Source organism: Aspergillus lentulus (genome assembly GCF_001445615.1).
Source record: "Aspergillus lentulus DNA, contig: Alt01, strain: IFM 54703, whole genome shotgun sequence".
NCBI lineage: Eukaryota > Fungi > Ascomycota > Eurotiomycetes > Eurotiales > Aspergillaceae > Aspergillus > Aspergillus lentulus.
The window spans coordinates 1,825,457-1,843,823 of NW_028322123.1; the positions used below are offsets into that span (position 1 = coordinate 1,825,457).

The window sequence follows — 18,367 nt, forward strand, 5'->3', positions numbered from 1 at the left end:
CCTGCTCAACAGAGCCCTCAAATATGACAGTGCGCCCCCTAAAATGCGTCGATTGTTCAAACAAAGACAAAGCCGTGCAAAAGATGCGCGAATTCAACAGATGTCGTCTCAACAAAATTTCGCGGAGCAAAGTATATCTGGTCCTGGCTCTCTACCATCCGAGAGAGAAGGTTGAGCAACCATGAGAGCTCGCAACACTAGACAAAGTCATCGATGGAGAAACACAGGGGCGCAACATGCTGTCTGAAAACTGTCTAGCACTTGGACCAATGAACGTTTTATAGCTTCTAGTTAAGCGACAGAGACCAGAACTGCTTCAGAAGGAGAGAGGGCTAATCAGTTATAGGTAACTCACGTGAGCATATATACATATTCGTCAAAGCTGCGGGGTATCGATTCTCATCCCCTGGCAACTTGCTATTCGGAATCGAACTTTGGAAAGAAAGCCATATTCAGGGACCGTCTATGACAGACAGACGTACATTTAAAACTGCGATCAAGGTAAAATAACCACAGGAAATATTACATCCATCCTAGTTCCTACTGGTGGAGTTGGGTGAACCGCTCGTCGGGAACGCAGGCGCTTATGAGTTGGCGGTTCTTCAAGCTGCGTTCCCGTTCCTGCAACATCTCGAGGGAATGAAGTTCATCATTGGAAGGCTATGACTTAGATACATTAAGTCTGCAGTGGTCAAGACTTTTCCTCCAACCATCTTGTGGATCTCCCCGACTTCTGAATCGGTTCGAAACGATGATGCTGTCAAACCACAGTCAGAGTGGCACCTGCTTGAGATAGCAGTTGATGGACCAGAACATAGGCGACAAAATAAAGGCTTTGCAACAGAGGGAATCTTGAAACAAGAAACAGAGCCACCAAGAAGGCCAAAAGTGCGTCTTCCTAGACGCCATTGAGCTCGGACATCTTACATTCATGAGAGTGCTTTTCTTCGGTCTTCTCGTTCTCTCTGCAACTGGCAAATTTCTTTCTCCAGTTCCATTATGAGCTTTTGCGATCGGTCAATGGAGGCCACGAGTGTTCCTCCTTCACGTTTCCATCTGGTCAGACGTTCCAACTCGGCGTTTCGCCGCCGGTACTTGGTTTCGATCTTGTCGCAGAGCCGACATTTTGCCGTCTCATACTCGGTCATATTGACGAGCCTCATGCCACATGTTTCGCCCGTTCGGTACTCATAGTTGCAGCGGTGAGCAAAGCTGGTCCAGCTCCAGTCTCCGCATGAAAATCTCTTTTGGTTGTAAAAGCACATGCCTATCAGATCCGTCAGCGGAGTCCGGTCTGGGGTACTGGTCAAACTCACTTGCCCGTCCGGGATCGTTGTTTCAGCTTTTTCGATATATTTGATTGGTCCAGTTCGAGGGCCCTACTACTATGCACTATATGATAGGTCACAAATCAAGATGGCGAATTGAGGAAGGAAAACAATATAAGAAGCTGAAACGCTTTATATCAAGAAGAAAGCTTTATCACTTATGAGATTCTCTGATGTTGCCAGGTCTGAAACTAACAGTGATTGAAACTCCATATAGACGAGGGACTGAAGGGCCCTATTTATGTTTCGTGAGATCTACCATGTTACAGTTCAGCTAGTTCCCTATTGTACGTGTCCATCCAGTCCATCGTCAATCAGGGAACTCCCTCAGCACACAATGGCTTATCGAATCCGGCGAACTATCATCATGTCCGCATCACTCACCTCGAATCACCCTTGCGGTTGGCTGTGATGGCTTCGCCAAAGCAGTGGGGTCGCAAAAAAAAGCTCAAATGGACCCTCCATGAGGCAATGGCAATGAGTGATTGCTTCATGATGCATGCATCTCGTTGTCGTGGCTGTCTCTTTTCTTCTTCGGGCTTGAATTGAAAGTTCAAAAATGCCTCATTCAACATCACTCCGTCGTCCAGACTGGGTCATCGTTACTGCCTTGGCTACTCGGTTGATTATCCCCGCTTCATTCAGGTAAATACATTTCATATCAAGCCGTCCTTGCGAACCAAGTACTTCCTTTTCCGTCTTCTTGAATCAGACCTCCTGCATGCATGAGCTGTCTCGTGCCAACTATGGTGCCGTCCTGCCATCAAACTTTGGCTACGTCCAGGACGCACCTCGCATTCTATGAGCGGGATGCAGGCTTTCATTTCTCGGTATACTAGCCCGGTCTATCCGATCTAAGCACAAGATTTTATCAGGAAAACTCACTTACAACCAATCGATTTCAAGCCTTCTCGAAAGCTGTGCTATGGACTCGGGACGAAAGTCAAACTTGGTGGCTTTCGAAGTAACACGCCCATGAAGTACTTTTTCCGCCTGTCTTTTTCCCTTTTGCTCATTTTTCTTCTTGTCGCCTAGGGCTTCAATACCCGTAGCCTGTCTTGCTCTTCTATACAGTCCATACATTGGTTCTTCCATCCATCCGCTGCAGGGGTATCATGCGTTGAGTCTACAGATGTCTTCTGGATTCCGCGTCCTCCCATTTCATTGTTGCAGCCCAGGGTTGTCACTTTCCTAGTGGCAAAAGACGCGCCACTAAAGGATATCGATTGGCATTCATTGCACCATTTCCATTAGTTCTTGAGGCTGATGGTGATGAAAGTGGTATGATAAACTTCCGTTTCTTGCAGGGATGCGTTTCTTTCAGCTGATCTCTTACATCTGCAGACGAGTAATCCTGCATTTGCCCCCACCCGTGTGCAGGCTGTGGCTTCATCCGCTTGCCTTCCTCATCCCGGGTGATAGGGCATTACTTGATCCGTTGAACATGGCAGAAACTGACCGTGGTACGGCGCACACACTGTCCATACCCATGCATCTGCGCTAGAGCTCAGAGTCTCTGTGACGTGGCATCCTTCGTCTGGCCCAGAAATATGAATTCATGTACGTTGAGACCACTGTGGGTGCTCCAAAGTCGAGACCATCGATTCGCAACTCCGGATCACAACTCGGGGAACTGGTCTCGTCTGCCTTCATTGGGAAAAGCCTGGGTACCGCCTTAGGAACTCCACTTACCCCGAACATCCCAGGCCACCTTCTAATGCAATCAGTTTCAGCCTGTTTTCTTTATTCTGGTGCGGGATCGCCGGACAGCTTCAATTGATGATCCCTGGGCTGAGGGCTCGAGCAATGGATCCAGGCTGGGATGTCGGTTGCCAACTCAGCGGTCGTCAAGTGCTGCATTGGGTGCCGCAATGACAGCAGGGAAAGCCCAGTATGCTACTGTGGGAGGACCGACCAAGCCTACCTCCATAACGCGATTTGCCACCTTTCTAAGAACGGCTTACACATCTTCTACTGTAGCATGCTATGATCTCAACAGCAAGGATCAGGCTGAGCTAGTCTAGCATCGGTCCTTGCCAGCTAGCCAAAGTTCCTCTCTCATGCGGGATTCTGACCCGGCTAACACAGTTGGCGTTGATGCAAATTGTCAGTACGAGCCTCCGGATGCACAGTGAATACATCCCATCAACGTTAAAATTGAATTTTCCGACACACATGTACTTCCCATCATGCCGGGTTCGTCTGGTCCCGTGATCATAAAGCTGACGGAGGCTCCTGCACATTCAGGGAGCGGGCTTTTTGCAGGTAGCAAATGGAAACCGTTATTCTCAGCAGCGAAAATTTAAGGTAAGAGTGCATTTCTGCCGTGTTATACCTACGCAAATGTATTGGCTAATAGTGGGATGCACGCGAAAAGCCATCATTCGACTGTGCCCAATCAGTGCTCTGCACTCTCTGGCAGCTTATGCAGCTAAAAGAACACCCTAGGTAGGTGCCGGCTGCACAATTAGAGCCCAGAGTGTCTTGAGTCAAACATGATTGGCCTACAAGCAGGACAGCGCCAGTTGAACATTAATACCTAGATGCTAGGTCGCATATGCAAGTTGCCTCGTGCGAGTGTCCACTTAGGTACTTTCGGTCACATTCAGACAGCCTTGAGCTGGACATATCAGTACTGCTCTCCCGTTCGGTCCGTGAGCAGAGGTGCTGTTGTCTACTCCAGTCAAGAGGCCTAGTCGACCCCGCGCAGCTTATGCTCGAGAGGGGGAGTAATCGCAACTAACGCCTAGTGATGTCGATATGCAAGCAACCCCAAATGGGTGTCCGGCAGTTCTTCATTTTCTGAAAGTGGGCTTGAAAGTAATCAATACCGGAGCCTGGACGTGTCTGCGCAGGCGCATGAGCGTACCGAACCCCCAGAAAGTTACGAGAACTTCGACCCTTGCATCTGGTTTTGCTCAGATGATATTTCCAACAGATTGACGTGGCTGAACAGGTTGGATTCGTTATCGAATCCTCGTCCCGCCAATTGTAGGTGCGTCGTAGTCTCGTTACACGAAGGAATCATTAATCTCCCTACTTAGCCACGCTAGGACAAGATTGACGAAGACTGACTGAACAGTTGTACTTCTACCTGATCAATCTATCCTTCTTTTTCGGTAGATCATATCACCTGTCAAGAAAACAATTGCTGCGCTAGTCCATGTAGCTTGCTTGAATATGACCAAAGGAAAAAAATAAAGATGTAGCTCTCCAAAGAATAGGACAATCTTTGCTTGCACGTTACATACTTGGAACGGAAAACCCTCGCTCAAGACATGTCTCCCTTTATGTCGTTGTCCCACCGTCATCACGTGGCAGAGCAGGTTTCAAAGATACCCTGCAGAAGGATGACGTCAATATGATTGATGAACAAAAAGCATCGACTCGACACGATCTCTTCCAACTCTTTTTAACATCTCAAATCATTATACGTCCGAGATCTAGAAAGGCAGGTCTTCAGAAGAGATGCTTGCGAATGAACTGCTTAAGACTAATTGTGTTCTAGTGACAAGTCTACCCGTCTTCTTCTACAATTGGCGTTACTAGTCTTCTCGCTTTAAGAAACCAGTCTTATTCCTACACTTTATCGTCTTAGACCGCCTCATAAATACCTTGATTCTTTTCATCATGACGATGCTCAAAGGCTTCGTATCAGTTGGTCAATTAGGCCACAACGCCGCCAGAAACGCCCGCCGAGTCCAATTCCAGCCAGGTTTCCAGGCACCCGTCACTGCTGTGCAACAGAGGAGAGCTTTTCGCTCGCTTCCATGCTTGCGGACATCCGAAGAGCAGCCAAGAATGCATAACAGAAACGAACTAGATCCCCAGCGATCGGAGGGCACAAAGACCGGTACCGACAATGAAGTCGCAACCCATCACGCGGCCTACGATCCAAAAAACACCTCCCCCGAAAGCGAAATCAATCAAGCTGAGAAGGAAAGCGAACAGGGAGGCAAAGTCAGCAATCCCTTGGACGTAAGTGCTGCGAACAAAGATGTCAGTGGAGCACGTGATCCGCAAGAAGGAGGGCCAGACCGCAATGCGGAGAAGGAACCGAGTGGGAGAGGATCACCCAGGAAGGGAAGAGAGGTGCACGTCGGAGGTAAAAAATAAGTGCAGTCGTATATTGAGGTAACTCAAGGCGCAAGGCGTCGCTGCCAGACTTGGCATGAATATACACTTTGATCTTGTCACATAGGGTTCGAGAGCAATTCTCTTACAGAACGGCAAAGAACATCTAAGAGCAGATACCTTTTTGCAATTGTCAGGTCACTGATATGATACAACAAAGATAAAGAGAATATACCAAACAAATTATGCCTCCGATGTTGGTGCAGACCTAAGCTATTTCTTCCCCCCGTATTTGATGATGTCACTGCCGCCCAAGACCCATACTTTCTCGCTACCAGGAGGAACATCACCTGCCAGAGCTTTGAGGCCTGCATTGACCGCTGCTCGGGCAATAACGTCTGCATCTTGAGCCCACCCATTTTTCAATCCCGGATGAATCTTCCCGGCAATGCCAGCAATGAACCGGAATGCTGCTTCCGCTGGTCGACTCTCCTGCCGTTGGCCGGATATCAGACCAGGGCGCAAAATCACCGTTCTCTCAAACCCCAGGGCCTTCACGTCTTCTTCAATCTCCCCTTTCATACGAGGATATGCGAAAGAAGACGCCTTATTAGCGCCGCCAGACGAAATCAGGACATAGACTTTCGTACCGGCATCGCGCGCTGCGCGAGCCATTTCTACATTCAGACCATGCTCCACCTTGTATTGATTCTCGAATCCACCAGCTGCCGCCCGAGTAGTGCCAAAGGCAGATATGAAGATGGCTGGTGTTGGAGTGAGAGAAGAGAGCTGAGCAGCCCAACGAGATGTATCATCAGATACAAATGTGGTCAGTTTAGTCTGAGGTGCCTCAGCAGCAGCGGATGGAGTACGGCGGGAGATTGCATCCACCCGAGCTACAGCAGGATTTTCGAGAAGGCTAGTGAGGATGTGACTGCCCTAGGAGATTTGAACGTTGAGTGAAGGAGATTTGCATGTGGCGGGGAGAGGCCTTACCACCATCCCAGTAGCTCCTATCAATGCCACATTCGCCATGGTGTCCGGATATATACAATGCTATCGTTGGAATCAGAAGCGCAGGTGTAATGTACAATATAGTACAAAAGTACCTCTGTAAGTACAATGTGTCAAAACGCAAGGGATATTGTTTGCAGATATCACATTCCCCAAGCGCGATCGAATGACGTCGAACGAGGCGGCCAGACTCAGATGCGGTGTTTATACCTCAGGCAGCATTAATAATGCTCGTGCATTGATGTCTGACTAATGCGGGGAGGTCCGAAGACGGAAGGATTCTCCCCCCAGTTTGCCGCTCTATCGATAACGCCGATAAGAAATTGCGTGATTGCCGCTAGCCGCTTTGGGCAAGGCCCTGGGGACATTTTCTATACTCCGAATCCGTCTTCTTATTGCCATTGCCCCCCTCCTCAGCTTGCTGTGGTAATTCCTTCGTCTTTGTTTTTTTCTTGTCACCTGCGAGGTGTTGGCTGAGTGTGTTTGATACCCAGACAAGGAAACCTCAAGATGGGCTCTTCTTCACCATCTTTGTCTGCCCTCGGTGGCCCTACATATGTCACCGCCCAGACGTTGATCCAACAAGTCGCCTACATCCTCAGCGACAAGATCTTCTCCTATTCCCCTGAGTCTTTCGATCTGGACAATGCTCTGCGTGAATGGGCATCACGTCAGGAAACCAATGCCAATGGCGAATCCACCGTCGTCCAGGCTATGGAGACCCGTCAGGGTGCCGGTAACATCGCCCTCGGCTATCTCTTCTCTCAAGACTTTGATCTGAAGAAGCGCCATGTCCCTCAGGGTATCGTTGCTTCTTCGGCCACTCTCCCGTTCATGCGCTCGGCTCTGGAGCAGCTCTCTCTGTTGTATTCAGTCGCTAGCCCTGTTGCTGCACACGTTGCCGCCGTTGATTACGCCGGTGAGGATGGTCTGGTCTCGGATTATGCTTCCGCGCTCTCACTTGCTGAGGAGCTTGGCCTGGGTCTTGTTTCAAGTGCCTCGGTGCATGAGGCTCAGCATATGGCGCTGCTCACGACCCTTCTCGCTTCCGTTCTGCCATCTGTTCACATCTACGACGGCGTCCGCGTTGGCCGCGAGACCACCCGTGTCATTGATGTTTTGGACCAGGCGGGCGTTGCTCGTACCTACGAGGCCATTCGCAAGACCTTGGATGAGTCCCGTAACCGTCACCTTGACACCCAAGGGAAGGTTCTGGAGTTGTTCACTTCGCTGAACGGCGAACTTGGCACAGACTATCGTCTTTTCGAATACCACGGTCACGCCGAACCCGTTTCCGTTCTGGTTGCTTTCGGTACCGTCGAGGCGTCTCTCACTGCGCAGGTTGCTCGCTCGTTGGCAAAGGACGGTGTCCGCGTTGGTGTTGTCAATGTCCGTGTTTACCGTCCTTTCGTTGAGGAGGAATTCCTGCGTGTTCTCCCCGAATCGACCAAGACTGTGGGTGTCCTCGGTCAGGTTTTCAATGAGCAAGCTGTGCAAGAGCAAGGTGTTCGCTCTGCCCTTTATGAAGACGTGCTTGCGGCTTTGACCTTTGCCTCTGGTCGGGAACATGCGCCTACCTGCGTTGACATCAAATACCCCCGCTCTCAGCGTTGGGACCTGATAAACACTGCGGCTGCCTTCCAACTCATCTTCGAAAAGCCCATTGTTCCGGCCAGCGGTGAAAGCCTGCCTCTTCAGCTTATCGACCCTGCTACCGTTCAGGAGTACACTTTCTGGGATGTTGACAGCTCTGTTTGCGAATCTGCTGCTGCCGTTCTTTCTGATGCCCTTGCTGCTGATTCCGCTAGCAATGTCACAACATCCAAGTCTCATGACAATCTTATTCAGGGAGGAGCCGTCCGTATCGACATCCGCAAGAGCTCCAAGATTCTCGATACCCCCTATGCTATTACTGCTGCAGACACGACATACGTTGGAGACATCAAGCTTCTTGGAGATGTCGATGTTGCCGCCTCCGTTAAGGACAAGGGCAAAGTCATCATCAACGCCCCTGGCGTCAAGGACGATGAGTTGGAAAAGAAACTACCCCTGGGCTTCAGACAGGCTGTTTCTCAACGTGAAATTTCTCTCTACATCGTCGATCCATCGGCGGCCGGTGCTTCTGCCCCTGAACCCTCCGTCCTCCAGTTAGCCTTCCTTAGAGTGGCACTTCCCTCTCAGGAAGGGGTCGGACTGAAGAAGCTTTCTTCTATCACCGGAGACTCCGAGGCTCTTGAGAATGTCACTAAAGACCTTGACAAGCTTCTCCGTCAGGTCGAGATCCCTGAGGCTTGGAAGACACCCGAAGAGGGAACCGAGGTGACTCAGCTTCCTAAGGATATTTCCATCAACAGCTTCGTTCCCTTCGACAAAGATGAAGCGGAGCCAGCTCCTCTCCTCAATGATTGGCAGGCTGCAGCCAAGGGCCTCGCATTCAAGGAGGCTTACGGCACCAAGAAGGCTCTCCGTCCCGAAACGGCCACGAAGACTTTCACCGTTCACGTGAAGGAGAACAGACGCTTGACCCCTGTCACTTATGATAGAAACATCTTCCACATTGAGTTCGATCTCGGTGACTCGGGTCTCAAGTACGATATTGGCGAAGCCCTAGGTGTGCACGCTGAGAATGATCCCCAAGATGTTTCGGAGTTCATCACATTCTATGGTCTCAACCCCGACGATGTTGTTGGTGTTCCGAGCCGCGAGGACCCCGCAGTTCTTGAGAACCGCACCGTCTACCAGGCTCTCGTCCAAAACGTCGATATTTTCGGCCGGCCGCCTAAGCGCTTCTATGAGGCCCTTGCAGAATTCGCCACCGACGAGAAGGAGAAGAAAGACCTTCTCACACTGGGTGGTCCTGAAGGTGCCGTGGAGTTCAAGCGCCGCGCCGAAGTTGACACCATCACTTTCGCCGACGTCCTGCTGGAGTACCCCTCAGCTCATCCTGACTTCCAAGACCTGGTCCGCATTGTCGGCCCCCTGAAGCGCCGCGAGTACTCCATCGCTTCCTGCCAGAAGGTGACGCCCCACTCGGTTGCTCTCATGATCGTTGCTGTCAACTGGGTCGACCCCCGTGGCCGCGACCGCTTTGGTCTCGCCACTCGGTACCTCAGCCGCCTCCAGCCCGGCACTCCAGTCACTGTCAGCGTCAAGTCCAGCGTGATGAAGTTGCCACCCAAGTCAACTCAGCCCCTCATCATGGCCGGTCTCGGAACGGGTCTTGCTCCCTTCCGTGCCTTCGTGCAGCACCGTGCCCTCGAGAAGGCACAGGGTAAGGAGATCGGTGCAGTGCTCTTGTACATGGGATCCCGGCACCAGCGCGAGGAGTACTGCTACGGTGAGGAATGGGAGGCTTACCAGGAAGCCGGTGTCATCACTCTTCTTGGCCGTGCTTTCTCTCGTGACCAGCCTGAGAAGATTTACATCCAGGATCGCATGCGCGAGACTCTGCCTGAAATCATCCAGGCCTACATCCGGGAAGAGGGTGCCTTCTACCTTTGTGGTCCCACCTGGCCTGTTCCTGATGTGACTGCCGTGCTGGAGGAGGCTATTGCCACTGAGGCCAAGAACACAGGCAAGAAGGTCGACACTCGCAAGGAGATCGAGAAGCTCAAGGATGAGGAGAGATATGTTCTCGAAGTCTACTAGATGGATTTCGTTTGGAGAAATCTGTTGAAATTTCCGCTACGTTTCCCACACCGCTGCCATTGCATGATGTGACGACCTATTTGTCCCATTTCAGTTTAGCGCTTCCATCATGAGACTCAACGATAGATTTGGATTTCTGCGATGACAGTGCTTCAACTCATGTCATGTCCATAGACCTTAATTGCATTTTAAATTTGAATCGTTCATTCGGAATCTGATGGGTATCTGCTCTATTCCTCTATACCTCCAATGTAGACTCAACTGATAACACAAGGCTCACGCCAACACCATCTATCCCTAAGACAAACACGTATGCATGTGAGACAGAAAAGAGAAAAAATATTACAAACAATCAACACTAATGGGCGTGGTTCTTCCAAAGTACCTATGCTCGTCCCACGGCTCCCAACTTCGTCTTACCATAAGCTCCACCTTTTTCTTTCCGTAGCTCCAATGCTCGCCGATAAGGCGGCGCGGTAGGTGGCTGAACAGGATCCAAGTTGACATAGTCCGGGGGCAAGGAATATGAAGCATCAGAGTCCCAGGATGAAAGATCGCCACAGGCAATGAATGGAGGGATCCATCTGTTCTCGACGGCGAAACGCTGGGGCTTGTTCGCCAGGGATGGGATTGAAGATTGCGGATGAAGCATGCGAATTTGAGTTTGTTGGTTTGACTCAGACGCAGAAACCGTCGCTGCTTCTGAAAGTGTGACTGGCTCTCTTGGTGGTACTATATCCTCGTCGGGTACTTCGACTCCGATGTTGCCATCTGCGGACACGGGCTGTGGTACTGCTGCGCCGCCAAAGAGAGGGTTCTTCAATGCTTCCATTCCGACGGAGCCGTCATGGATGGCTGGAGGAATAAAGCCCTCGCAAACAACGAAGGCTTCTAAACTGCTCGCGCGACTGCTTCTCGGCTTTGCAACACTCACTTTCTCAAATACCGTGCGGAGCTGTGCGTAGATGAGGTCGACATCGCGGCCTCGGAAGATCTTGGCGACGAACTTGCCTCCTGGCCTTAAGACGCCGACTGCCAGGTTTAATGCGGAGTAGAGGAGCTGTGACTGAACGTAGATGTCCAGATCGTGCAAGCCGGTGACGTCCGGTGCACCGTCCGAGATAACAAGGTCAACAGGGTGTGGTTGTTGGATAGCCGAAGGGGTGGAGGAAGATGACGATTCGTAAGCTTCAGGATCGAGGGCACGAAGTAGCAGAGGGATCGTAGAAGGATGTGTGATGTCGGCTTGGAGCGTTGTGATACCTTCCAATGGCGCCATGGGTTGGAGGTCAATCGAGACGATTTTCACGTTCCTTCTGGGCTTCAACTGAGCGCTTTCGTCGCTACCCTCTTCTTCAGCTGGACCCTCATTTTCCGATCCATGATCGATTCTTATCAATGTCTCGCTCTCTTTTCGCTTTTTCTCGATCCACGCCCGCCGGCCAAAGCTTTCTCCCTTGATCAGAACTCGACTGAGGACTTGACTCCAACTCCCTGGAGCGGCGCAAAGGTCAACGACTCGCGTCACCTTCTCGGGGTTCTCATGTTCGAACAGATCAAATTGTTCATCGATCTGGATCAGTTTGAAAGCGGAACGGGCGCGCCAGTTTTGTTCCTTTGCGAGGCGGTAGTAGGCGTCACGCTTATCCTTGGAGGACTTTCCCATTTTCACAAGTCGATAACAATCCCCCACAAGTACTGGGATTGCAAGGCAGTATAGATGTATCAATTGCTGTCCACCCTGAATCCCCGACAGAAATTCAATGTGGGGGAGATGAAGCGATAAGATTAAAATCCGCGAAAAGGCGGGCCTCTTTTCTGCCGCTCTTTTTCATCTCCGCAAGCAAAAAAGATCATCACCGCTTCCATTGATTTGCGTCGCAAGCCACGATTCTTCCACTTAGCACCCTTCAGGTCGACACTGGAAATCATGGGCCAAAAAAGGCACCGCGACTCGAAAATCTCGACTTTCCAAGCTAAAAAGCGAAAGAAGGCCGAAAACGCTACGGCACTTGATTCGGACGACGGCTGGGATGGTATCGTCGGCGCGGACGAGCTGAACTGGAAGGAAGTAGCTCTACCTGATCGTCTCGAGGATGCTGGAGGGTTTTTTGGTCTGGAAGAAATCGAAGGTGTTGATATAGTGCGAGGTTCGGGCAATGGAGAGGTTAAATTCAAGGTAAGCTGAGGCACATGCTGACTGGCTGAAGAATGATCCATTGACACGCAATGACCCCAGGCCGTTGCTGGGAAACCGAAGAGGTCTATTTTGAAAAAGAAGGCGCCAGAGGATGAGAAACCCGAATACAACGAGGAGTGGTCAGGCTTCAGCGACAACGACACAGACCAGCCAGAAAACGCTTCCTCACCCGCCGTAGAGAAATCTGAAGAGTTGGACACGAAGGCGGACAAGAAGAGCGAGAAGAATGCCGCGAAGAAGGAAGCCAAGGATGCAAAGAAGAAAGAAGCTAAAGCTGCGAAGAAGGGACAGAAGGAGAAAGGCTCTGCAATTCAGCACGACACGAGCATTAATGCCGGCCTTTCGTTTGCCGCTCTTCAAGATACGGAAGAAGATGATGGAGCCGATGTCTCTGCTTGGGACTCGCTGGGTCTCTCTCCTGAGATACTCACTGGCCTGTCCAAGATGAAATTCTCCTCTCCGACATCAGTGCAGGAGGCTTGCATACCTCAGATATTAGAGGGACATGACGTTATTGGAAAGGCTTCTACGGGTTCCGGAAAGACGCTGGCATTCGGTATTCCCATCCTTGAACATTACTTAGAGAAGAAACGCGATGATGTTAGTGCAGAGAAGGGGAAGAAGTCAGAAAAAGACTCGACTCCGATCGCTCTGATCCTGTCACCCACCAGAGAACTTGCTCATCAGTTGTCGAAGCATATCGGGGAGCTGATCGCCCAAGCTCCGGATATAAATGCACGCATTGCGCTTTTGACTGGTGGACTCTCGGTTCAAAAGCAGCAACGTCTACTGTCCGGAGCTGATATCGTGATCGGAACACCTGGTCGAGTGTGGGAGATTTTGAGCACTGGGCAAGGGTTGATCCGGAAGATGCAGCAGATCAAATTCCTTGTTGTCGACGAGGCCGATCGCCTTCTGAGTGAGGGTCACTTCAAAGAGGTTGAAGAGATTTTGAACGCTCTGGACCGCGTCGAGGATGGCGAGGTTCCAGATGCTGAGAATCAAGCATCGGAAGAGGAATCTGATCCTAGCTCTGAAAGACAGACATTGGTTTTCTCCGCCACCTTCCACCGTGATCTGCAACAGAAGTTGGCTGGTAAAGGAAAGTGGACCGGAGGAGATGTCATGGATAAGAAAGAATCCATGGACTACCTCCTGCAAAAGCTGAACTTCCGGGAGGAAAAGCCCAAGTTCATCGATATGAACCCCGTCTCGCAGATGGCCGACAACCTCAAAGAGGGAATTGTTGAATGTGGCGCCATGGAAAAAGTAAGTCTTCGTTGAGCTTCAGTAATGTAGAGTCTAGGACTAATGACCTTTCAGGATCTATTTCTCTATACTCTACTTCTATACCATCCCAAACACCGGACACTCGTCTTCACCAATTCGATCTCTGCCGTCCGTCGTCTCACTAAACTCCTTCAGACTCTTCAACTCCCAGCCCTTGCCCTTCATTCGTCCATGGCCCAAAAGGCACGACTTCGCTCGGTCGAACGTTTCTCTTCACCCTCATCCGATCCCAGTACCATCCTAATAGCCACCGATGTAGCCGCCCGCGGTCTCGACATCAAAGGCATAGACCTCGTCATTCATTACCATGCGCCCCGAACAGCAGATGCCTACGTTCACCGCTCCGGTCGTACAGCTCGTGCTGGCGCATCCGGTAAGAGCGTCATTATCTGCGGCCCCGACGAGATGATCGGTGTCGTCCGTCTCGCTGCCAAGGTGCATGCGAACATGGCGAATGGCAAAAAGCTCCCGCTGGAATCTTTGGAGCTGGACCGTCGCGTCGTGTCACGCGTCAAGCCCCGGGTTAGCCTCGCCAGCCGCATCACGGATGCTAATATAGCCAAGGAGAAGATCTCAGCAGAGGATAATTGGCTGCGCAATGCCGCGGAGGACCTGGGCGTTGAGTACGACAGCGAGGAGTTCGACGAATCCAACGGCAAAGGGCGTGGTCGCGGCCGTGGTCGTCAGCAGAAGCAAAAGGAGGTAGGGAGTGTCAGTAAAGCCGAGCTGGCGGGGTTGCGAGCGGAGTTGAAGCAGTTGCTTTCCCAGCGGGTGAATGTGGGCGTTAGCGAGCGGTATCTGACTGCTGGGCGTGTGGATATCGATGCATTGCTCCGTGGGGAAGGCAATACTTCGTTCCTGGGGCCGGTCGATCCACTGAACTTTTAAGCTGTATGTATATACCACACCAAGGAGTAATTGCCTTGAATCATCGCATTTGATTTCAGTCTCGATAATTGGGCGTTCTTCAAGAACCGCTGTGGTAGCATACGTCGACAAGCAACACGGCACCCATCATAAGCCTCTCTCCACCTTTGCGATATCACCATTTTCCACCAGATATTAAACAGACAAAGTATCGTAATCGTCATCCTAGCAAGACTCCTCTCGATGCTAACGCGAATCCTTACAACCGGTTCAGCCTGCATCTCCGACAAGCTCGAATCCCACACTGTCCACATTGCAAGATATAGTTCGGAAGATGATCACGGCATTCCTCGCACTGATGAGCCCCTGGGACTCGCGGCCAGAACTCTTCATGATCGCATTCATGTCGTTCAAGTAACTGCTGTACCATCTGCTGCACCTGTTCTGGTCTCGCCGGCTGAGCAGGTTGAGCGGGGTCCCTGCCGCGATCAACGAGATAGCGGGCTCGGTCAACCAGTCTGTTCTCGTCCCACAGCTCGCATCGGCACTGCCGCCATTTCGTACCGCACGTGTAGCAGAATTCAGCACCGCAGCGACAGCTGAACGATATACTGTTAGAGTCGAACTTCGCATCAAGATGAATGATAAACTTACGTGATGTGATTGCAGCCAGTTCCAAGCTCGATCATGTTGCGACACTGAAAGCAGCGCCGCCAACCCTCGCGCTCGGCAAGTTGTAGGAGCTCTTCGTCTTCGTCGGGACAGTCGCCATCGTGCGCGGGCTTCTTGCATCGCATGCACGTTCTGGAAGAGCAATGACTGCACGTGCCGATATAGGAAGACACTGAATACGGAAAGATGTACTTGGAGCACGAGGGGTTTGAACAGTAGGTACGATGCGGGTCGCTGAACTCGATGGCTTTCTCCTCGAATTGCTGGCTCTGGGCCAAACCGAGGAACCCACTGACAAGAGAAAGTGGAATCTCCTTTCTGCAGCAACGAGGCGGGAACAGAGTCTCGTCTGTCATAGAATCTTCAAAAAGTCTTACCGCACAGACTCTGCAGTACGTATGGTGGCAGGGAACTGGGATGATATCTGTCGACGGAGCAAGTTCTGTGCACACGGCACACTCGTAAAGGGGTCCCTCATCGGAAGGGCCAGCGATGCAACAACGCTTAGGGTTCCTGGAGCCCTCAGCTTCCGCGTACTGACCAGCAACTCTCGGGGCAAAGAAGTCGAAATCGGTATGTGCAAGCGACAAACTCATGAAGTCCTTCATTTTGTCTTCAGGAAGATGGACAGTAACTGATTGATCGTTGGGCTGTGGTGCGGGTACAGGTTGTCCGGACAGTTCGAGAGCGAGTCTATGATCGTCGGAGGCGCGGAGCTCTTCTTGTTGCGCTGTTGTGACTGCGACGCCGTCATCGACTACAGCTCGAGCAATGCTTCTCGCAAGTCGTTCATCCTCGAGAGATCGGTTGTAATTGTCTAGTTCCTCTTCCCACAGCTGAAGCGCGAGTTCGTCGTCTGTTGATTGCCCAACGGGCTGTTTTCCCTTATTGCGGTCCATGGTATCTCTGATGTCCTTGCGTAAGATGTCGAGAATTATTGCTGAACTAGCCGCATCCATGCTTGGGTGATGATATAGGTACTGAGGTGTATAACAGACTTGGGGATGGAAGAAAGGAAGTGGAAGCTCGAGGGGTCTAGGATGGATGAAGAAGGAGAAGAGGGGGTAGGTGAGAATAAGTGTTGAGGTGAGAGAAGGTGGGAGAAGACTGAGCAGAGAGCAGAGGTTTTGCCATTCACTGAGAGCAACACATGATTTCCAGCTAGACAACACAATCACTTGAGATCTCCTCTTATGTCATTTGCGCTCTGTCTTTGACAGTTAGTATATATGGGAATAGGTGACTCTATTAGTCTTTAAATCAGTCCATATCTTATCAAGTCAAGGTTACTAGTATAGAGAGCACTCACAGGCATTCCAGCTGGATTCTTTATAGCTTTGGCATATCAATACTTCTCAAGCTTTCGCCTACTTACTCTGACCATTCTCCCTGTATATCTTGAATGACAGTTAATCCAGCCTGTTCACCTCTTCTATAAACTACAGAGCACTAATGAAGGTCTAAAGAGTAATCACTTACTTTATACCCTCACTTTTCACTTGCATTCCCACTTAGCAGAAGGATATATACTTCTTATACAGCTTCCAGCATGTAAGGTTTATATGAATCATATGTGAGTCTACATCAAGTCGTGTTAATACTATCCTATCTATCACTTACTTCTCAGTTCATACTTGACACTGTTATAGAAATGCTGCAAATGCACTAGAAGGACGATTAGTATGAGCCTAATCTCACTTTCTCATAACCTACACAGTATCAGTCTACAGCCTGGCAAACATTGATCCAAGTTCATCATCTTATCTCACCAAAGCCTCATGTTCCTAGGCTAGTTTATATACAAGATGTAACGGAGTATATATTGGCGCTAATCCCGCCTCGGCAAACCGATACCAAGAACCAAACTCTCGGCATGCCGATCTTATCTAAGTTACCTCCCAACGTACCGAAAAATGCGTTCTCGTTCTTTCGATTTAACCGTTAGTTTACCCACTTTCGGGATTCATCCGCCAATATTTTTCAAGAATTGCTGCAAATTTGATCCCGATGACGGCACTTCTTTTCGGCTGGTGGTCGCGGCCTGAGCCCGAGTCTTGCAGCTAGTTTTTTGTAAATTCTGGTTCCGGGTCTTGGTGTTGCGTTCAATTTGGGGTTCTGTGATCTTTGCTACATTTTGCTGGTGTTTTAGTTTCGAAAGAGCACTTATAGACTGAACTAGACTCTCATTTTCCGAGCTCGTGGTGAGTCTTATCTATCTTGCATTTGTTGATATGATCCCTGCTGCGATTGCGGATGACCGGGGGGTAGTTGTTGAAGAAAGCTGCGATGAAGGAAGTACGCGAACTGGTTACTGACCTGGTATTCTATTCAAGATCCAACCAGGCACGCATCACTGAGGATATAAATCCGGCATAAAACCGCCATGTCGTGGCTTGCAAGGCCCTCCCGCTGCCTGAGCAGGGTCAGCCCAACAACTCGACTCAGCGCTCCTGTATCAACATGCCGCTCCTCTCAACGATGCATTCAGGGCGCATCAGCCGTCGCTCAAGATCATCACTCTAGTCACACATCTTCCGCCGTTGGCGATGGCTCCTCCTCATTTCTCCCGAATCACACACCATCGGCGGCGCAACGTCCCCGCCCTCAAACCAATCCCATCGACGACCTAATCGCTCAAACACCCATCGTACAAGCCCTCCGCCGCGATCCTGCCTATATCGAATCCCGCCCCCATCTCTCAATGAACCCCAGCCTCCGGCCTAACCACTTCGTCGCAGGACCCAACTCTGGCCCAGGCAAGATCACCGTCCCGCCCTATGTTTGGATGGCGAAGAACCCGCGCACCGCCGCAGGAGCGACGACCAGCCGCATGGTGTCGGTATTCCATATCGGAGCGCAGCTCTGCGGTCATCCGGGGTTCGTGCACGGCGGTCTGCTGACGGTGATGTTCGACGAGGCGTTTGCGCGATGCGTTTCGACTTCGTTTCGCAGTGGGCTGGGCATGACGGCCAACCTGAACGTGGATTTTCGGAAACCCGCGCTGCCGGACCGACTCTATGTGCTTCGGGCGGAGACGGTCAAGGTCGAAGGCCGGAAGGCGTGGGTCGAGGGGACGTTAACCTCGTTGCCGCCTGTGGGCGACACGAGTGAGCCGGTTATGGTCGCCGAGGGCAAGGCTTTGTTCGTAGAACCGAAATTCGCAGAGGTATGTTGCGACGATAAGTTCCCACATGCATGATTGCCAGACTGACTCAGCCAATTAGTCCATGATCCCCTTGTACAGAGGCTGAAATTGCACATCGCCGGTTGCGAA

At 50.9% G+C, this 18,367-nt stretch overlaps 7 protein-coding genes across 7 annotated transcripts; 4 read left to right on the forward strand and 3 right to left on the reverse strand.

The window, feature by feature from the left end:
* Positions 1 to 4,958: 4,958 nt before the first annotated feature.
* Positions 4,959 to 5,444, forward strand: ALT_0574 (uncharacterized protein; the record flags this gene model as incomplete). The annotated part of the gene is made up of 1 exon (XM_033554874.2): positions 4,959 to 5,444. One exon carries the CDS (start codon positions 4,959 to 4,961, stop codon positions 5,442 to 5,444), a length of 486 nt encoding a protein of 161 aa, XP_033410765.2.
* A 231-nt stretch (positions 5,445 to 5,675) lies between these two features.
* On the reverse strand, positions 5,676 to 6,437 carry ALT_0575 (protein fmp52-1, mitochondrial; the record flags this gene model as incomplete). Its single annotated transcript, XM_033554873.1, has 2 exons — positions 5,676 to 6,341; positions 6,399 to 6,437. The coding sequence occupies 2 exons, from the start codon at positions 6,435 to 6,437 to the stop codon at positions 5,676 to 5,678; spliced, it is 705 nt and encodes a 234-aa protein (XP_033410764.1).
* Positions 6,438 to 6,926: 489 nt separating this feature from the next.
* On the forward strand, positions 6,927 to 10,064 carry ALT_0576 (sulfite reductase subunit alpha; the record flags this gene model as incomplete). The annotated part of the gene is made up of 1 exon (XM_033554872.2): positions 6,927 to 10,064. The coding sequence occupies one exon, from the start codon at positions 6,927 to 6,929 to the stop codon at positions 10,062 to 10,064; it is 3,138 nt and encodes a 1,045-aa protein (XP_033410763.1).
* Positions 10,065 to 10,449: 385 nt separating this feature from the next.
* ALT_0577 (tRNA methyltransferase TRM7) lies at positions 10,450 to 11,730 on the reverse strand (the record flags this gene model as incomplete). The annotated part of the gene is made up of 1 exon (XM_033554871.2): positions 10,450 to 11,730. One exon carries the CDS (start codon positions 11,728 to 11,730, stop codon positions 10,450 to 10,452), a length of 1,281 nt encoding a protein of 426 aa, XP_033410762.1.
* Positions 11,731 to 11,994: 264 nt separating this feature from the next.
* mak5 (ATP-dependent RNA helicase MAK5) lies at positions 11,995 to 14,442 on the forward strand (the record flags this gene model as incomplete). The annotated part of the gene is made up of 3 exons (XM_033554870.2): positions 11,995 to 12,243; positions 12,304 to 13,533; positions 13,588 to 14,442. 3 exons carry the CDS (start codon positions 11,995 to 11,997, stop codon positions 14,440 to 14,442), a joined length of 2,334 nt encoding a protein of 777 aa, XP_033410761.2.
* A 249-nt stretch (positions 14,443 to 14,691) lies between these two features.
* ALT_0579 (BRcat and Rcat domain-containing protein) lies at positions 14,692 to 15,992 on the reverse strand (the record flags this gene model as incomplete). Its single annotated transcript, XM_033554869.2, has 3 exons — positions 14,692 to 14,787; positions 14,849 to 15,020; positions 15,076 to 15,992. The coding sequence occupies 3 exons, from the start codon at positions 15,990 to 15,992 to the stop codon at positions 14,692 to 14,694; spliced, it is 1,185 nt and encodes a 394-aa protein (XP_033410760.2).
* Positions 15,993 to 17,476: 1,484 nt separating this feature from the next.
* Positions 17,477 to 18,344, forward strand: ALT_0580 (PaaI family thioesterase; the record flags this gene model as incomplete). Its single annotated transcript, XM_033554868.2, has 2 exons — positions 17,477 to 18,259; positions 18,318 to 18,344. 2 exons carry the CDS (start codon positions 17,477 to 17,479, stop codon positions 18,342 to 18,344), a joined length of 810 nt encoding a protein of 269 aa, XP_033410759.2.
* Between the last annotated feature and the right edge of the window lie 23 nt (positions 18,345 to 18,367).